Consider the following 15,961-nt stretch of genomic DNA (forward strand, 5'->3'; position numbering starts at 1 on the left):
GCTGCAGGGGTGGAGGGAGGAGGGTGGGGCGCCCACTTCCTGGCACTGGAGGCCGGAAGCCCTCAGGGTGTGGGGTGTGGGTCTGCCCTCTTGTTGCACAGCCTGGGCAGGACCCACCCGCACCCGCTTTCCATTCCCGGCTCTGATGTGGGCTGTGGGGATGGGAACTTGGAAGTCAATATCCGGGGAGACCTGGTCCTTTGCTTTTATGTCACAAGAGTAGGAGGTGCCCCCAGCCCTGTGAAACACTCCCAAAGTTGTTCTTCCTGGAGTCTCAGTTTTATCACAGGGCCAACTACCAGCTTAGGCCCCAGGAGCGCAGACCTCCTGAGGTCCGGCCCAAGGCCTCAGGGTGACCTTGAGGCCCTCCAGCCTCACCCAGCCACAATGACCTCTGGGTGCCTCTGGCCACACCCTCATGCTACATTCCAGCCCTTAAATTCACCACACACAACCTCCAGGTCTTTGCCCCACCCCTTCCCTATGGAAACGCTTGTCTTCCTCCTCTCCCAAGTCCCTGGTCTATCTGGGGACCCCAGCCCTGCCAGCCTGGGGCTCTCTAAGGGCCCAGCCGGGGTCCTCTCTAGGGGACCCCACCTTCAGTGGAGTTCAGTGGGCACACAGAACAATCATCCCACTACTTAATCTCCTCTTAAGTGTATTTCTTCATTTAACAAGCAATGCAACCTAAGAAAAGTAATTATACTCCCACTTCATAGACAGGAAAACCAAGTCTCAGAAATACCACTTGCCTGGAGGATTAGGGTGTCTATGTGACCCCATACACACCCTCAGCTGATTCCTAATGGTTCAAGCCTCGGCCTTCCTTAGTAGCCCCCCAAGGGACGTCAGAGGAAAGGGGCAGTTCCCTTTGAGGGATGGTCTGGGACATCTTCCTGAGGGCCTTCTGCCCCTCCCACCGCCCAGTCATCCTCAAATCATCCCACGACCACGGGAGGAAGGCGACCACGGGAGGAAGGCGGATGCCTGGTCAGGCCTCAAGGTCGTGGGCGCAAATGGCCCCTCCGGTTGGAGACTCTTGGGAGTGGGGAGAGAGGTTCAGGTGAAACCCGCAGTCCCCGCCCCCGGGTCAAGGCTGAGCGATCCCTGACCTCAGTCACCACCTCCTTGAGTCCAGGGCGGGGTGGGGAAGAGGAAGGAGGATGTGATAGAAGCGCCTGCTGAATCACAGTGCAGGCCCGGAACAGATACCTTGCTGTCCACAGCCCCCACTCGAGCCTGGGAGTCCCCGGGGTTCAAGGACGGGCTCGGGACTGGGGAAACGCGCGGGATGGGGTGGGAGATCAGACCGGGACTGTGCGGGGGAGGCTGAGGAATACAAAGGCTGGGGGTGTCGGATCGGTCATGGCCTGGCCCGGGGGTCCTAGAAGGACACAGCGAGCCCCACTCTCAGTCCTCTCTCTACAGCCTGCGCATCCATACGACCGGCCCACACCTGTCCTGGGAGTCTCACAGGCGGAGTAGGTGGAGGCCACGTGTTGAGCCAGAGGCACGGAAAGGTACACTGAGGCACAGGCTAGCCAAGAGGCTGCTGGGATCGCAGGGAGTGGGATTGTCCTTGCACCATTTCTTCATCAACCCCCCTCATTGAGAAAAAGCTGAATGGGAGGCGGCGGGCCCCCGGAAACCAGCGGAGATGGAAACGCGGTTTCCAGGGAAACGCGCCGCGAAAGGAGCCTGACGTCAGCGCAGAGAGGGCGTCCCTTCGCCCCCGTCTGCACGTCGGGAGCCCGGCCACGCCCATCCAAGGGGACGTCTCATTGGTGGATGAGCCGTTTGCTTATCTGTAAGCACCAATAGAATCGCAAGGAGGCCAACTGTAGGCGGGACTTCAGCCTGGCTAGGACGAGTGCGCAAGCGCAAGTGTAGAGGCGCTGGGGCCTCTTCAGTCTCCTCGCGCGTCTGCAAGCTTGGGGGCGGGAGACGCAGCAAAGGCCTGACGGTTGCGGCGGGGCTTGGACGGAAGAGGGGGTGTACCTGGGGGCGCCGCACGTGGACCCCCGGCACGGGCGCGCTCACGTGCACTTTGTTACGCCCAGGCATTTCCTGCCGCACCCCCTCCTCGCGCGTGCCTGACCCCTGCCCACCCCTCTTGCAGCTCCCTGGGTCAAGGAGGGGAGAACACCTGGAAAAGGGACTTTGGGGCTGAGGTTTTGCCAGAGAAATACGAGTTTACCAGGTGTAGGAAGACAGGGTCCTGCAAATAGGGGGCACGGCCTGAAAAAATGAAAGGGGGTGCATTTGGGGAGCAGCAGAGAAATCAAGTTAGTGGGGGAAAAGACGGGATGAAAAGACTGTCCCGCAAGACTCCAGAGGGATGATGGGGGGGGGGGGGGAGGCGTCGCAGAGATCAGAATATCCAGAGGCGGCTGGGCACTTGGCAGGAGCAGGAGATTTGTGGGAGTTGGAGGCAGCGAAGGTAGGACTGTGGTTTTCATGGCTGAAGTTACAGCTCACAGGGAGGCGGTTGGCAAAGACTGGCAGGGTTGGAGGCTGGGAAAGGGGTGGAAGGTTGAACGCAGCCGTGCGTGGTGGTGCAGGCCTGTCATCCCAGCACTCTGGGGGCCTGAGGAGAATTCCGAGTTGGAGTGAAGTCTGGGTAACTTAGAAACTTCGTCTAAGACCCTGCCTCAAAGTAAAAAAAATAGTGCAAAGGCACTGAGTTCAATACCTAGTATTGCAAAATAAAAGGGAGGAAGGGCCGAGCTGGCCAAGCAGAACAGTGCCTGCCAAGGCATGAAGGACACGCAACTTCAGCCAAGAGGGTGACCTCGAAGGTGGGCAATGCTTCAGGGTGACAGCACGACCATGGGAGGGTGGAAGGTCACTGGGGTCAGGGCTTTCTGCCAGAGGCTGCAGTCTCCTGGGGGTGGCCAGGAGGGCACCTGGAGCTGGCTGCAATGTTTGGAGATGCCAAAGCCAGGAGGTGATTTGTGTGGGCAGCCAGGGGGAGCCAGGCAGCTGGTCAGAAACCAAGGGAGCCCGGACGGGGCCTGGTGGGACCCCGCCCTCCTCTGCGGGGCCCTGGGAACGGGCGTTCACCGAGCTGAGGCTGGGGAGGCCCCCTCACCGGCGTTGGGGCCCTTTCCAGGAGTCCAGCTCCACCCACGGCGGCCCAGCCCCGGGAGGGCAGAGAGCTGGCCATCTCTGGTGTCACTGGGCACAGGTGAGCAGCAGGTGGGGGAAGGAGCCTGTCACCTGGGGCCCTCGGAGCCTGGCCAGCTGCCTCTGGCTCCCTCCCCCGTCCGGTTGTCTCCGCCTCCCGCGTCTCTTTCTGTCTTCCCCAGACTCTCAGGCCTCCTCTATTTCTGTCTCCGTCTCCATCCCCCTCTATTTTCGTCCCTTCTCCGGCCGGCGTCCCTCCCCCACTTCCGCCCCCTCTCTGGGTCTCCTCCCTTCTCACCCCTGCACGCATTCCAGCGCCTCCCCCGCCTCGCCGTCCCCCGGGCCAGCTGCTGCCTGGTGCCCAAGACCGAGAGAGTGGGCTCTGGCCCGGGTCAGAGGTCCGGCAGCTGGAGCAGGCGGGGACGGCGAGGGCACCCCGACCAATCCCTCTGGAATGTGGGCAGGGAGGCGGTCACCCTACAAGCAGCTAGAGACAGCTGTCTGAACTGCGTTGCGCACGTCGCACACCCAGGACGCTACCCACACTCAGCCCTCTGGGAAAAGGAACAAAACCCCAGAAACAGTCCCACACAGGGCCCAGGAGCCAGGAGTCACCCCTCAACAGTCCATGGGTATTTACCGAGTGCCAGGCTGCCAGATACACAGCACCCTACACACACCCCAAAAACCTACCCCCAACCTACATTTTGGTGGGGTTTTTGTTTTGTTTTGTGATGCCATGCCAGGGCTATATCACACCCAGGCTTTTATTTGTTCATTTTGAAACAGGGTCTGTAAATTGCTAAGTAGCCCAGTCTGAGTAAAAATTTGAGATCCTCCTGCGACAGCCTCCCCGGAGTGCTAGGATTACAAGCATTTGTCCCCACACCTGCTTCCAGTTGTATAATTTGGTTCCTCCCCAAACCCTAATCAAAGGTATGACCCTCAAAAGGAAAGGCAGTGAGCCAGGTATAGTGGCCCATACCTGTGATCCAGCACTTGGGAGGCTGAGGCAGGAGGATCACTGTGAGTTCAAGGCCAGCCTGGACCACATAGCAAGACCGAATATCAAAAAAACAAAAGACCGAGTTTGATTCCCGGTACCAAAAAAAAAAGAAAGAAAAGAAAAGGTAGCCTCAATGTAACCCTGGCCCAAGACCTCCCTTAATCAAATTCCAGGCCTAGAAATCACACCCAACAGCCAGCACCGAAACACAACACCCCGGAAGCAAGGCAGTGCCCTCTCCCATCATGCCCTTGGGGCAGTTGGGAGTGAAGGCTGGAAGGCCACCAGCCACAAGCAGTCAGTCCGCATACCCTCCAGCAGTTAGAACCCAGCTCCCTGGCCTGGGCAGGAAATAGGCAGAAGATGGGTGAGGGTCCCAGACAGGCCTTACTTTACTCCACTCTTTTGGTTGAGGTTGGACATACAAATCAATGTGACAATTCTCTGCAGTCACATCAAGAAAGAAGACCCAGGGCCGGGGATTTAGCTCAGTGGTTCTGCTGCCTGCCTCAAAAACACAAGGACCTGAATTTGATCCCCAGTACCAAAAAAAACAGAAAGAAAGAAGACTCATTCATCACAGCACTCTGGGAAGCTGAGGCAGGAGGATCAAAAGCTGGAGCCCTGCCTGGGCAATTTAGAGATTTAGTGAGACCCTGTCTCAAAAAGTAAAAATGACCCTGGGGTTTAGCTCAGTGGTTTCGCCGCCTGCTGCGCAAGCGCAAGGACCCGAGTTCGATCCCCGGTACCAAAAAAATTTTAAAAAGTAAAAATGGCTGGGGATGAAGCTCAGTATGAAGGCTCTGGGTTCCCAGTATTTTAAAAACAAAACAAAAAGTAGGTGTGTCCTCAACCCTCCCACAGGTGAGCCACCTGGGCAGGGGCTCTGGCATCTCATGATGTTGAATGTGTGCCGTGTGCACACTTGCAAGTCAGTGCACATCCCTGCCCTGCATGTTCACCTTGGCTGCGTCACCACGCTCCTGTGCCTCTGTGGAAAGTGTTACTTTCCTGGTCCCTGCGGGGTCAAGAACAAGAGATCGAGCTTATGTGTGACTCCAGCAGCAGCAGGCCTGGCCTGGCGGTCCTGTGTCCCCTGGCTGTCATTCCAGTCTGTCTGGTGTGCATTGCCCATGGGGCTCCTGGAGGCTCTGCAGGATGGGTTTGTGTGACTTTGTGGGCGCCCACCGGGTGCATTGCAGACAGAGGTGGTTGTGCACTCACTCGAGTGCATGTGTGTGTGCCATCACTTGTCACAGGGTGTGTGTGTGTTGTACTGGGGCCTCCCCCTGTTGGCTCAAGGCCTGGCCCCTGGGCTGCTGGGCCATCCTGGCTCCTGCAGAAGTTCAGGCGCCTCAGCCTGTGCATTCCTGGGCTGTGACTCAGGCCTGTGGAGAGGGGGTGACTCACTGAGAGCTCAGGCCCTGCCCCAGCCCTGGGGCCCACCCCCTTTCCTGCCCCGGCTGCAGACCCCATCCTAGGAACGGGGCACAGCCCCTCTGCCTTTCCTGGGGTGCAGGCAGGTGAAGCAGGCACCTGGGGAGCCAAGCGAACCCTTGGTGCAGGTAGGAGCTAGGGGAGGGGCAGTTTAACCCTTCCCGGTCTGCTCTCTGCTTCCTGAAATTCTTCGAGGCCCCGGCTGCCTCTGACACACAGCACGCGTGCCCACCCAGGGACATGACTCATGCCACCAGGCATGGGCACATATGCTCTGTGGGTCCCGGCCCACCCGAGTCACATGCACCCAGCTCTGTCCTCGGGTGCTCCCAAATCCACATGCCGGGTTCTGTGCACTTTCAGGCCCCAGCACCAGTCCCTGAAGGTTCTTGAAGAGATTCCCTTTCGTGCCCCGTGCAAGCCAGTGAGCGCATCCTTGCACACACACAGGGTTCCGTGCACCTGCACACAGCCCCGCTTTTCAGTCCACACAACCATGCGTTCAGCTGGGTGTGAGAGTGCATACTTTATCCCAGCACTCTGGGAGGCTGAGGCAGACGGATCACAAATTCGAGTCCAGCCTGGACAACTTAGCAACTTAGTGAGACCCTGTCTCAAAATTAAAAAAAAAAAAGAGGGATGTAGTTCAGTGCAAAGGCCCTAGGTTCAGACCCCAGTATCGCCCCCCCCCCAAAGTCCCTAGCAATCCTGGTTTCTCCGTCTGGGTGCCCACGAGTCGCCTGCCCACGGGCGTACAAGGGCGCACACCTGGCAGCTCGCACACAGAGTCAGCACCCCCCCACCCTGGCTCTGGGCCGCGCGGATTGGAGCCAGCTGGGCGGGCTGCTGTCCCTGCCAGGACGGTCCCATTTCCGCGCCCCCGCCGGGCGCCGCCAGGTGCATTGGCCAGGAGGGGGCGGTAATTACGCGGCCCCGGGGTGCCCCCCCACGCGCCTTTCATCCCGGGCCACGCCCGGCCCCGGCCCAGACGCTCATTACCGCCTCCCGCCCGGTCATTAGCCAGGGTCGGAGGAGGCCCGGGCCGTCCCGCGTGCCTGGCCCCGCGGGGAGGGTGGAGTGGGCGGTGAGGGAGCCAGGTGGCCCCGCCCATCCCCATGACAACGTCCTGCGGGGGTGGGGGTGGGAGGATAGGAGGGCGGAGCTTCAGCACAGGATGTAGAGGGCTCCCCAACACTGGGACTCAGAGGCCCACTCCCGCCGGGAGACATCGGACTGGGGAGCTGGAGGATTTGCGAAAGAGCATAGGGTGGCGTCTGTCATCCCCGCATTCCTGTTGGCTGAGGCAGGAGGATCGCAAGTTGGACCCCATCGGGATAATTTAGCGATTTAGTAAAACACTCCCCATCTCAAAATTAAGATTAAAAGGGCTCTGAAACTGGGCGTGACGGTGCGCACCTGTAATCCCAGCACTCAGGAGGCGGGAAGCAGGAGGATCACCTGCGAGTTTGAGACCATCTTGGGCTACATAGTGAGACCCTGTCTCAAAAAAGCTATAAAATAAAAATAATAAAACTGAAAAGGGTTCAGGTGGCCTGGGGATTTAGCTCAGTGGCGCCGCGTCTGCCTCGCAAGCGCAAGGTCCTGAGTTCGATCCCCGGAACCACAAAAGGAAAAAAAAAAAAAAAGGGTTGAGTTCAGGGTCCAAAGGCCCTGGGTTCAATCTCCAGTACCAAAAGGAGGGGAGTGATGTGGGGTGGGAGCTCAGAGATGGAGAGATACAGGAGTAGGGAGAGGCAGAGAGGAGAGACAGATCAGGATACCTGCATGCCAGTGGGAAACCCCGGCGGCCAGGGGCAGACGTTGATCATCTGCTCCTGAATAGCACCCCCTACCGCCCCCACTGGATTATTACTCCCCCGCCACCCTCGGACACTGGCCCAGGGCGGGCAGGGGGCAGCGAGCGAGGATCGAGGGAGCCAGGGATGGCTGAAGGCTGGGGCGCCAGGAGGCCCCAGTCTCCCACGCTGGCCCAGACAGCTGGCTGCCACACCGAGGGGCGGGTGCAGAGCCCGGGCGCAGGTCCCAAAGGCGTCAGCCCGGGCGACTGCGAGGCCGGGGCGCCCCCTCGTGTCCACTGGGGGCAGCGCACCCGGCCGAAGTCCTGGTGATGCAGGGGCGGCAGGGCGGGGGGGTGAGAGGAAAAGGAGGTGTTCCAAGCACCCTGCTTCGGGGACAAGGTCGTGGTGACACAGCCGAGTCACAGGTACACACAGACTCAACCTCGGGGACACAAGTGCGGAGACAGGTGCATAATCTGAGACACCACTACACAGGTGAGCTGCGTGCTGGGCCGGACACCCCCGGCATCCACACTACTGGAGACCCGGATGGCCTTGGGGACTTGGAGCCCCGCACACAGGAACAGCTGGTTGATTGCTGGCGGAATGAATGAATGAACTAGAATAAACTCAGACTCAGCTCTTTACAAAACCAGGAAGAGGCGGAAACTTGGAATCGGAGAAGAGGAGGGGGTCGAGAATGACCTGAGGAGCTAGGAACTCAGGGAGCCCCCACCCCACTTAGCCCTGGTCTTCTCCGGGGCAAGCAGCTCCCAGCCTGGTACAGGTCGGAAAGGGAGGGGGTCAGGGCTGCTCCTGCGTTGGGCACAGCCTTGGCCTAGGGCACCCGGGGTGGGTGGCTGGGCCCCTGCTGCACGGTGAGGGGAGCTGAGTGCTGATGTCGCTCTGATCCTTTTAATAACCGCCCTGCATGAGTGGCTGACACAGCAGAAGGCTGACGCTGACGCTGACGGAGAGAAGGGCTGCGGTGTGGAGGGTGAGATGTAGAGGGGTGGCTGTGACGCATGCGGCTACTGCCTGGGGGTGGTGAGGGGTCCTTGAGCGATCAGAGTCCTGGCGACCGTGGTGTCAGTGCAGATAGCTGGGTCACCTCGACCCATTTCAGGGTCAGAGTCAGTTTGAGGCCTGAAGTGGGGCCAAGACTTCTCAGCATAGTGAGAAGGTGCCCCTGATCTGCCTGTAGAGGGTCTGCCCTCTAGGGCTTTCCGGGGCGGAGCTGTGGTGTGGGTCTCAGGTGTGAGTGGACAGGGAAGGGTCCACATTCAATTCCTGCACTAGGGCCAGGAGGGCAGCATGAACTCCAGTGGGTGTGGAAGGGGTCCCTAGAGGTCTTGGGGCTCTTCCCAGGAGCAGCTTTAAGGGTATGGGTCCTTGTCAATCTGTCCTCATCTTAATCACAGAGCTCTTGGGACCCCCAGAACCAGGTTAAGAGGGGCCGCCTCCCCAAAGACAAGAAATGGCATGGTGGACCTGGCCCTGCGCCTGCCCTCAGTGGGTAATCAGTGGGGTGTGGGTGTGCAGATGGCTGGGCCACGTGGCAGGCACAGAGGCTGAGGGCTGAGCTGATGTCCGGTGAAGTTGGTAAGCCACACACCCAGGTGGGTGTCAGCCTGCTGTCTAAAGTCAGGACACACAGTGTCCAGCGAGATGAATGTTGGGGTGTAGTGATGCACTTACAAGAGCGGGGACCAAGTCAGGGTTTGGCTGGAAGTATGGGTGCAGGTTGGGGTTTGGAGGCAAACTCGGTTGGAAGTTGAGGGGCTCAAAAATCTTGGGAAGGAGGAAGGATTGGGATTGTGAAGAATATTGGGGTTGAGATGCCCACGAATGAACCCTTTCGGTGTTGGGGTTTGGGTGGGCCTTGGGATTGGTTGCATGAAGTCGCATATCCAGGAACATCTGGGTTCTGGGAGTCCTGGGGTGTCATGGAAGCCGGCAAACTATCAGGATTGATATAGTGATTGATTCAGACGAAGTGTGGTTGTCTGTGAGCTGGGAATGGAGATCTGAGTGGAGCCCATATGTTTGAGTTCAAGCAAAGCCCCATCCAGGCAGGACACCCTAGCAAACACTGGACCCAAGCCCTTTGTTCTCCGCCGCAGGCCAGGGGGGGAGCACACTGAAGTGGGTCAGCCACGCCCCTGCCACGCCCCCGCGCACGCGGGCGGGGGACTGCGGACTGGAAACATCCAGACCAATCAGAGCACCCAGCGCCAGCGCACGGGAAGGGGCGTGATGTCGATAGGCCCGGCCCCCCAGCTCATGAATATGAGGTACGACCGCTTCCTGCGGCTCCTTGGATTGGCCCTCGTGGCGCAGGGGGCGGGCGTAGCGGGCGGGGCCCGGCGGCGGTGTATATCAGACACAGCTCCGGGCGCCCCCCCCTTCACTCGCGCGTTAGGAGGCTCGGGTCGGTGTGCCGTGCCGTCTTCCCGCCCGCGTCAGGGACCTGCCCGACTCAGCGGTGAGGGCCCTGGCGGCACCGGCTCCGAGGGTCCCAGGGCGGTGGGCGGCCTTAGGCGCCCAGGCGAGGCGGGGCCGCAACGGCACGCCCCTGGGAGGGGGCGGTGCCAGGGCGGGCCCAGGGTTGGAGTCCGCCCCCCCGGCGGCGAGGGACAGCGGGAGACCGGGCTGAGCGGCGGCCGGAGGGTGTACTTTCCCCATTCAGGCCCGGGACGCCGGTTTGGCGGGCGCTGTCGCAAAATGGCGGCGGCGATCTCGAGGCTTCGGTGGCGAAATGGCGGGAGCTCCGAATGCCCGGATGGAGTGGCGCAGGCCGCGCGTCCGGCGCATGCGCGCGGGGGGCGGGGCTCCAGGGCCGGCTCTCAGGCTGCGGTTCCCGGTTATGCGCGTCCTGTTGCCACGCTCCCTGAGCCTCGGCTTCCCATCTTGCTATCGGGATAGCACGTGGGGAAGATCGGCCCCGCCAGACTCGGCCTCAAGCGTTCAGTCCTAGTTCATGTTCCCCTCTGACTCCCAAGTGTAGCTCTGAGGTGGCCCAGCCGTCCAGCAAGACCGCCAAATTGTGTGGACCGTGGTCGTCCTAGCCAGTAAACGCTTTGTCCAAGTCAGGAGCCCCCCCCCCCGCCTTGGGTAATCACGTTCCAAATGCCAGGTTCCCCGAGTAGGGGGCACCATGGGCATCTCAACCTCTGAGGTGTGCCCCTCCCTAGACCCTGTCAGAAAGTGGGCTTCTGGCCCGAGGTAGCACCCCAGGACTGGGCACCCTCCTTGACAACACCCCCGAGGTACTTAACAGTGATGTCGAAAGTATCTCCTGAAACTTAAGCCTATAACCCAAACTGCCTGGGCAATTTAGAAAAACCTTGTCCCCCCTCCCCAAATTTAAAAGCTGGGTATGGTGGCACATGCCTGTAACCCCAGCATTTGGGAGCCTGAGGCAGAAAGATCTCTGAGTTCTAGGTCAGCCTACACTACATAGCAAAACCATGTCTGAAAAGAGCCAAGAATGGTGGTGCATGTCTGTAATCCCAGCACTCGGGAGGCTGAGGCAGGAGGATCACCACAGGTTCAAGGCCAACCTGGACAACATAGCAAGGCCCTGTCTCAAAAAATAAAAGGCTAGTAGAGGGTCCCTGGTTGGATCTCCAATACCACACACACACAAAGCACCCTGTGGTCTTTTCCAGCGTCATGTAGACATCTGATGGTTAGGTAGGAGATCACCTCGCTATTATAAAAAGGGGACATGTATTAAGGCTTAGTGAAGCAGCGTGAGGCAGGAGGATCATTGCAAGTTGCAGGTGAACGTGAGGTATATAATGAGACCCTCCCTGTCTCATAAAACCAACCAAAAAATAGTCGTAGTGAAGTATGATAGCACAGGTTTGTAATCCCAGCACTCAGGAGGCTGAATCAAGATTGAGAATTTGAGCTTAGCCTAGGTGATTAGCAAGACGGTGTCTCAGAAATGGCAAGGCCGGGGATTTAGCTCAGTGGTTCCGCTGCCAGTCTTGAAAGCGCAAGGTCCTGAGTTCGATCCCTGGTACCAAAAAAAAGGTTAAAGTGAAAAGTGGCTGAGTGTGTAGGTCAGTGCAAAGGCCCTGGGGTCACATACCAGTACCACAAAAAATTCCTACCTGTAGGTTTGAGATGCATTAAAAGAGCATTGGTGGGCCAGAGATTTAGTTCAGTGGTTCTGGCCCCTGCCTCGAAAGCACAAGGTCCTGAGTTCGATCCCCGGTACCAAAAAAAAGAGCATTGGGATTAGTCCTTGGTTTTTCCCAGAAATAATTTATCACGTGTAAAATAGGAAGGGAGATGGTGAGAGCTTTGTGCTCCTTAACAGGTTCCTATGGCTCTCCCCCTGTGTGGCTGGTACCACTGGTGTAGAAGTGGGGCAGTCACGCATGGGACAGTTGGGCATGTTCTGCTAATTTGAGCTGCCTGGCATCAAGACATAGGAGTTGTGGCCCCCTTGTGAACGCATTAAGAGCTCCAGTGTTGTTTGCCACAGGCCACCATGGCATCGGATGAAGGCAAGCTTTTCGTTGGAGGGCTGAGTTTCGATACCAACGAGCAGTCGCTGGAGCAGGTCTTCTCCAAATACGGCCAGATCTCTGAAGGTGAGGTGGGTGGGCTGCTAGCTGCTGGGGCTGCCTGTGGGGACGGTGGGCGCTGACTGCGGGCCTCTCCCTGTACAGTGGTGGTGGTGAAGGACAGGGAAACGCAGCGATCTCGGGGGTTTGGGTTCGTCACCTTCGAAAACATTGACGATGCCAAGGACGCCATGATGGCTATGAATGGGAAGGTGAGATCCTGCTGTGGGGGTGCCGAGGGTGAGCCCCACCTCCCAAGCATAGCAAGGTGCAGAGGCTGACCCATTCAATGTCTCATCCTAGTCAGTGGATGGGCGACAGATCCGTGTCGACCAGGCGGGCAAGTCTTCTGACAGCCGATCCCGTGGGTACCGAGGTGGCTCTGCCGGAGGCCGGGGTTTCTTCCGAGGGGGCCGTGGCCGGGGCCGTGGGTTCTCCAGAGGTGAGTGCCTGAGTCTTGGGGGTGCATTAGGTGCTGCCGGTGGGGCTGGCACTCACTCCTCTGTCCCCTCTATTCTCTGCAGGGGGAGGGGACCGTGGCTATGGGGGTGGCCGCTTTGAGTCCCGCAGTGGAGGCTATGGCGGCTCCAGAGACTATTACAGCAGGTGAGGATGTGGAGCCCTTGGGGCTGAAGGAGACATGGCCTCTGCACAGAGTCCAGGGTGGGCTCCCAGCTCCGGTGATGAAAGCTGAGGGGAGGTGAAAGGGTTCCCTTTCTGGTGCAGGGGATTCAGCTCAGTGCTTTGAGTGTGCCACATAAGCACTGAGCTACATCTCTAGCCAGCCCGAAGGTGGCAGGGCTTTTTGTTTTGGGGGTTTGTGGTGGTGGTGGTGGTGGTATACTGTACTAGGGATGGAACCTAGGGCTTTCATACACTGAGAGCCACATCATTTTCATTTTTTTATTTTACTTTAATTTATTTATTTTTGGGGCTTGAACTTGGGACCTTATGCTTTCGAGGCAGGTGGCAGAACCACTGAGCTAAATTCTCAGCCTCTTCATTTCTTCATTTTTTAAGACAGGATCTTGCTGAATCCCTAAGTTTCCCAGGCTGGGCTTGAATTCTTTTTTTTTTTTTTTGGTACTAGGGATCAAACTCTGGTCCTTGCACCTGCACAGCAGGTGGCAAAACCACTGAGCTAAATCCCCGGCCCATCTTTTCTGGTTTTTTGAGACAGCATCTAACAGTATAGTTCACTCTGGCTTTTGAACTCACTGTGTAGCCCAGGCTGGCCTTGAACTTGGCACTGATACTCCTGCCTCAGCCTCTCACATGGGGATGACAGGGACGCACCCCTGTGCTCGGCCTGCTGGCAGTTTCCCCATCGTCTACGAGTTAGCCCTGTTGCTGTTCCTGTCCTGTGAAGCAGGTGTGGGACTGGGGCTCAGCTCATCAGGTGCCATCCAACACCCACATCTATCCCCCCTCCTGTAGCCGGAGTCAGGGTGGCAGCTACGGTGACCGGAGCTCGGGAGGGTCCTACAGAGACAGCTACGACAGCTACGGTAAGTGCTGCTCCAAGGGAGCTCAGCGAACCCTTTTTGCCCTCCCTCGGAGAGCGGCCTAGGCTGGACACTCAGACCTTGTCACGGTGCTTGCCCACAAGAAACAAGTCTGCCCTCAGAGCCATTCTGCCACAGAACAGAGCTGAGTCAGAGTGACGAAGTCAGGGCTGCGCAGGCCGCAGATGCCTGCCTGCGCCGAGGGTGGGGGGGGTGGCTCCGACCCTGCCGCCCGCCTTCGGGCTGCGCTGGGCGTGGATGCTGCATCCTGTCTTGTGCTTCAGCGCCTTTACACTCTGCCTGCTTCTTGTCCTCAGCTACACACAACGAGTAACAATCCTTCCTGCTCAAGACCGTCCTTCCATGGCTGTATATTTAAAGATTTTGGGAGCTGCGCTGAATCGTTGATGTGTAGTGAACACACCTCCTTGTATTCCCACTTTTGTAGTCATTTCTGTTCTGATCTTGTTAACCCTGCCTGACTGCCTCTGACCCCCGAGATGGCCTCGTTAATAGACTTTGCTTTTTAAGGAGGCGCTGTCTGTTTCCAAGGGTTTTGAAACCGTTTTGAAAAGTACTTCAGAGTTTACTCATTTTTTTTTTTTAAACGATGAACCATAGCTTTTTAAAAAACAATTATTGGGGGTTGTGTGATTTTTTTTTTTTTTTTTTTTCCTTCTGTGGTGCTGGGGATCCAACCCAGGGCCTTGCACACGTTAGGCCGCCGCTCTGCCCCTGAGCTGTACCCCAGCCCTGTTGTGTGGATTTTTGGTTTTGGTTGTGTTTTCATTGTTTCTTTTTGGGGGATCACCCATGAAGTTGGGTGTCTTGATTCATTTCGCTAAGATTGAATGGACTCTGAATTCGCTCTGCCAGAAGCTAAGCAAGCTGTGGCTTTTTCGGACTCAGTGTGCCGTTTGAGGGTAGCCTGGTAGGACACTGGCCGGGGCGCGGAGAGGCGGCCCCGAGCCAGTGCCCGCCGTGCAGTGCACGCCTGTGGGAGCCGTGCAGATGCCCCGAGGTTTTCGAATTTATTTATATTGTCCTTTTTTACTGGAAGACGTATGCATCCTCCATCGATGTTGTATTTGCAGTGGCTAAGGAACTCTTGTACTCAGTTTTCTTTGGCTTTACGAAGCCGATTAAAAGACGTGTGAAACGAACCTTGCTCTGACAATTTCCCTTCGTTGCACAACACACTCTGTGCTGCAGGCTCTCCAGGCAGACCTGAGCCAGCACCGAGCACGGAGGCCCGCAGGGCGCTAGAGGAGGAGGAAAGCCAGGCAGGCGCAGGGCTGGGTCAGGCCTGTGAGCTGCTCACGGCCCCCTCCTGTTGGGGGAGGCGGCTGGGGGGGGCGAGGGCAGCCCCTGGAGGCTTCCGGTGCAGGCAGCAGGAGGGCTCGACGGGGCGGGGAGCTTAGCAGGGTCAGCGGACGCCCGGGCACCTGGCGCTGACCAGAGAGCCTTAGCCGAGCAGCAGGGCAGAGAGGGACGGCATGGCGCCACGGGCGACCCGGTCGGGGCTGGTAGCTAGATCTGCTGTGCTTCACGAGTTCTGAGCGTTCTCTGCTAGCCTATGAAGCCGCAGCCCTCGGAGGACAGACGTGTTGTGCGCCCAACAGAAACCTCTGAGATGCACGCTGCTCCCTTGGCTAGCGCCCCTGTGCCGCTGGCCCTGTAACTCGAGGTAACGCCTTCCGCTCGTGTCCGCATCCCTCCTTGTCCAGAGCTCTTTTGAAAGTACCGTTAACTACCCGGGGAATGTTCCTTTGACTGCTTTTTGGTTTTCCTTTTTTATTTCTACGTATTTTTGTAATGAAGCTAGAACTAAAGTCAGGCTTGGCTGAGGGCCCCTCCTGCCTGCGGCCCGGCCCCGGCCTCCACGGTAGGCCCGATCCGCTCGCAGGACAGGGACCACACAGCGAGGCCTGTAGGGTTTTTGCTGTCGCGGGCCGCCTTTCCCGACTCCGGCTGCAGCATTCCGGTGTCTCTGCACGCCAGGCCCAGTCCCACGCGGGCGGCCGGGACCAGCTGGGCCGCTAGGAGCTGTGAACGGTTCCTGGGCGGGGAGGGGCGCACGGCCCGAGGGACTCAGGGTGACGCGGCTTTGCTTTGCAGGGTGACGGAGGAGACCCGGGCATGACGCGGGGAAGGGCGGCCCTAGAGCGATGATGATCGCAGAGGTGTCGCCAGAGGACTGCGCGGGCAGGAGCCAGAGGTCTCGCCCAGGTGTCCTGTAAGTGCTGGGGGGAGGGGAAAGGGGGGGGGCGCCGGGCGCTCCTGTGCCTGGTCCCCTGCTCACTGCCGCCCCCTTGCAGGACCCATTTCCCCGGCCCGGAGTCGGCGCGAAGGAGGATCCGCGGAATGGGCGGCTTGGACGGCCAGAGGGGGAACCGAGGAGAGGCGACTGCGAGGATGGGGACAGTGGGATCTGAATAAAGGCCCGTGTGACCAAAGCCCAGTGTCTGCTGTGGGTGCGGGGGTGGGGCTGGAAGGGCGACACCTCAG

General features: G+C 58.7%; 1 protein-coding gene across 7 annotated transcripts; it reads left to right on the forward strand.

Moving 5' to 3' along the window:
• Positions 1-27: 27 nt before the first annotated feature.
• Positions 28-15,909, forward strand: Cirbp (cold inducible RNA binding protein). 7 transcript variants are annotated; one of them, XR_015447476.1, is made up of 9 exons: positions 7,687-7,863; positions 9,492-9,662; positions 11,867-11,975; positions 12,054-12,160; positions 12,252-12,390; positions 12,473-12,554; positions 13,386-13,456; positions 15,572-15,689; positions 15,772-15,909. XR_015447476.1 is itself a non-coding variant. In XM_021244978.2 (8 exons), exons 3-8 carry the CDS (start codon positions 11,873-11,875, stop codon positions 13,785-13,787), a joined length of 519 nt encoding a protein of 172 aa, XP_021100637.1. In that variant the 5' UTR covers positions 7,687-7,863; positions 9,492-9,662; positions 11,867-11,872; the 3' UTR covers positions 13,788-14,616. The 7 variants fall into 7 exon arrangements, 3 of the variants coding, with proteins under 3 accessions (XP_021100637.1, XP_087057545.1, XP_004866021.1); XM_021244978.2 differs by lacking the exons at positions 15,572-15,689; positions 15,772-15,909 and adding an exon at positions 13,771-14,616; XM_087201419.1 differs by lacking the exons at positions 7,687-7,863; positions 15,572-15,689; positions 15,772-15,909 and adding exons at positions 8,030-8,365; positions 13,771-14,616.
• The last annotated feature ends 52 nt before the right edge of the window (positions 15,910-15,961 follow it).

Source organism: Heterocephalus glaber, unplaced genomic scaffold (assembly GCF_053883595.1).
Source record: "Heterocephalus glaber isolate CG9 unplaced genomic scaffold, H.glaber_assembly_v1.0 deba00001760, whole genome shotgun sequence".
NCBI lineage: Eukaryota > Metazoa > Chordata > Mammalia > Rodentia > Bathyergidae > Heterocephalus > Heterocephalus glaber.

What these genes read in the sequence shown, in the direction of transcription:
- Cirbp (XM_021244978.2), top strand. Translation starts at nt 11,873, where the DNA reads ATGGCATCGGATGAAGGCAAGCTTTTCGTTGGAGGGCTGAGTTTCGAT. An exon ending in ATACGGCCAGATCTCTGAAG is followed by an intron (nt 11,976 to 12,053) that starts GTGAGGTGGGTG and finishes CTCCCTGTACAG; the next exon opens with TGGTGGTGGTGAAGGACAGG. An exon ending in GGGCCGTGGGTTCTCCAGAG is followed by an intron (nt 12,391 to 12,472) that starts GTGAGTGCCTGA and finishes TATTCTCTGCAG; the next exon opens with GGGGAGGGGACCGTGGCTAT.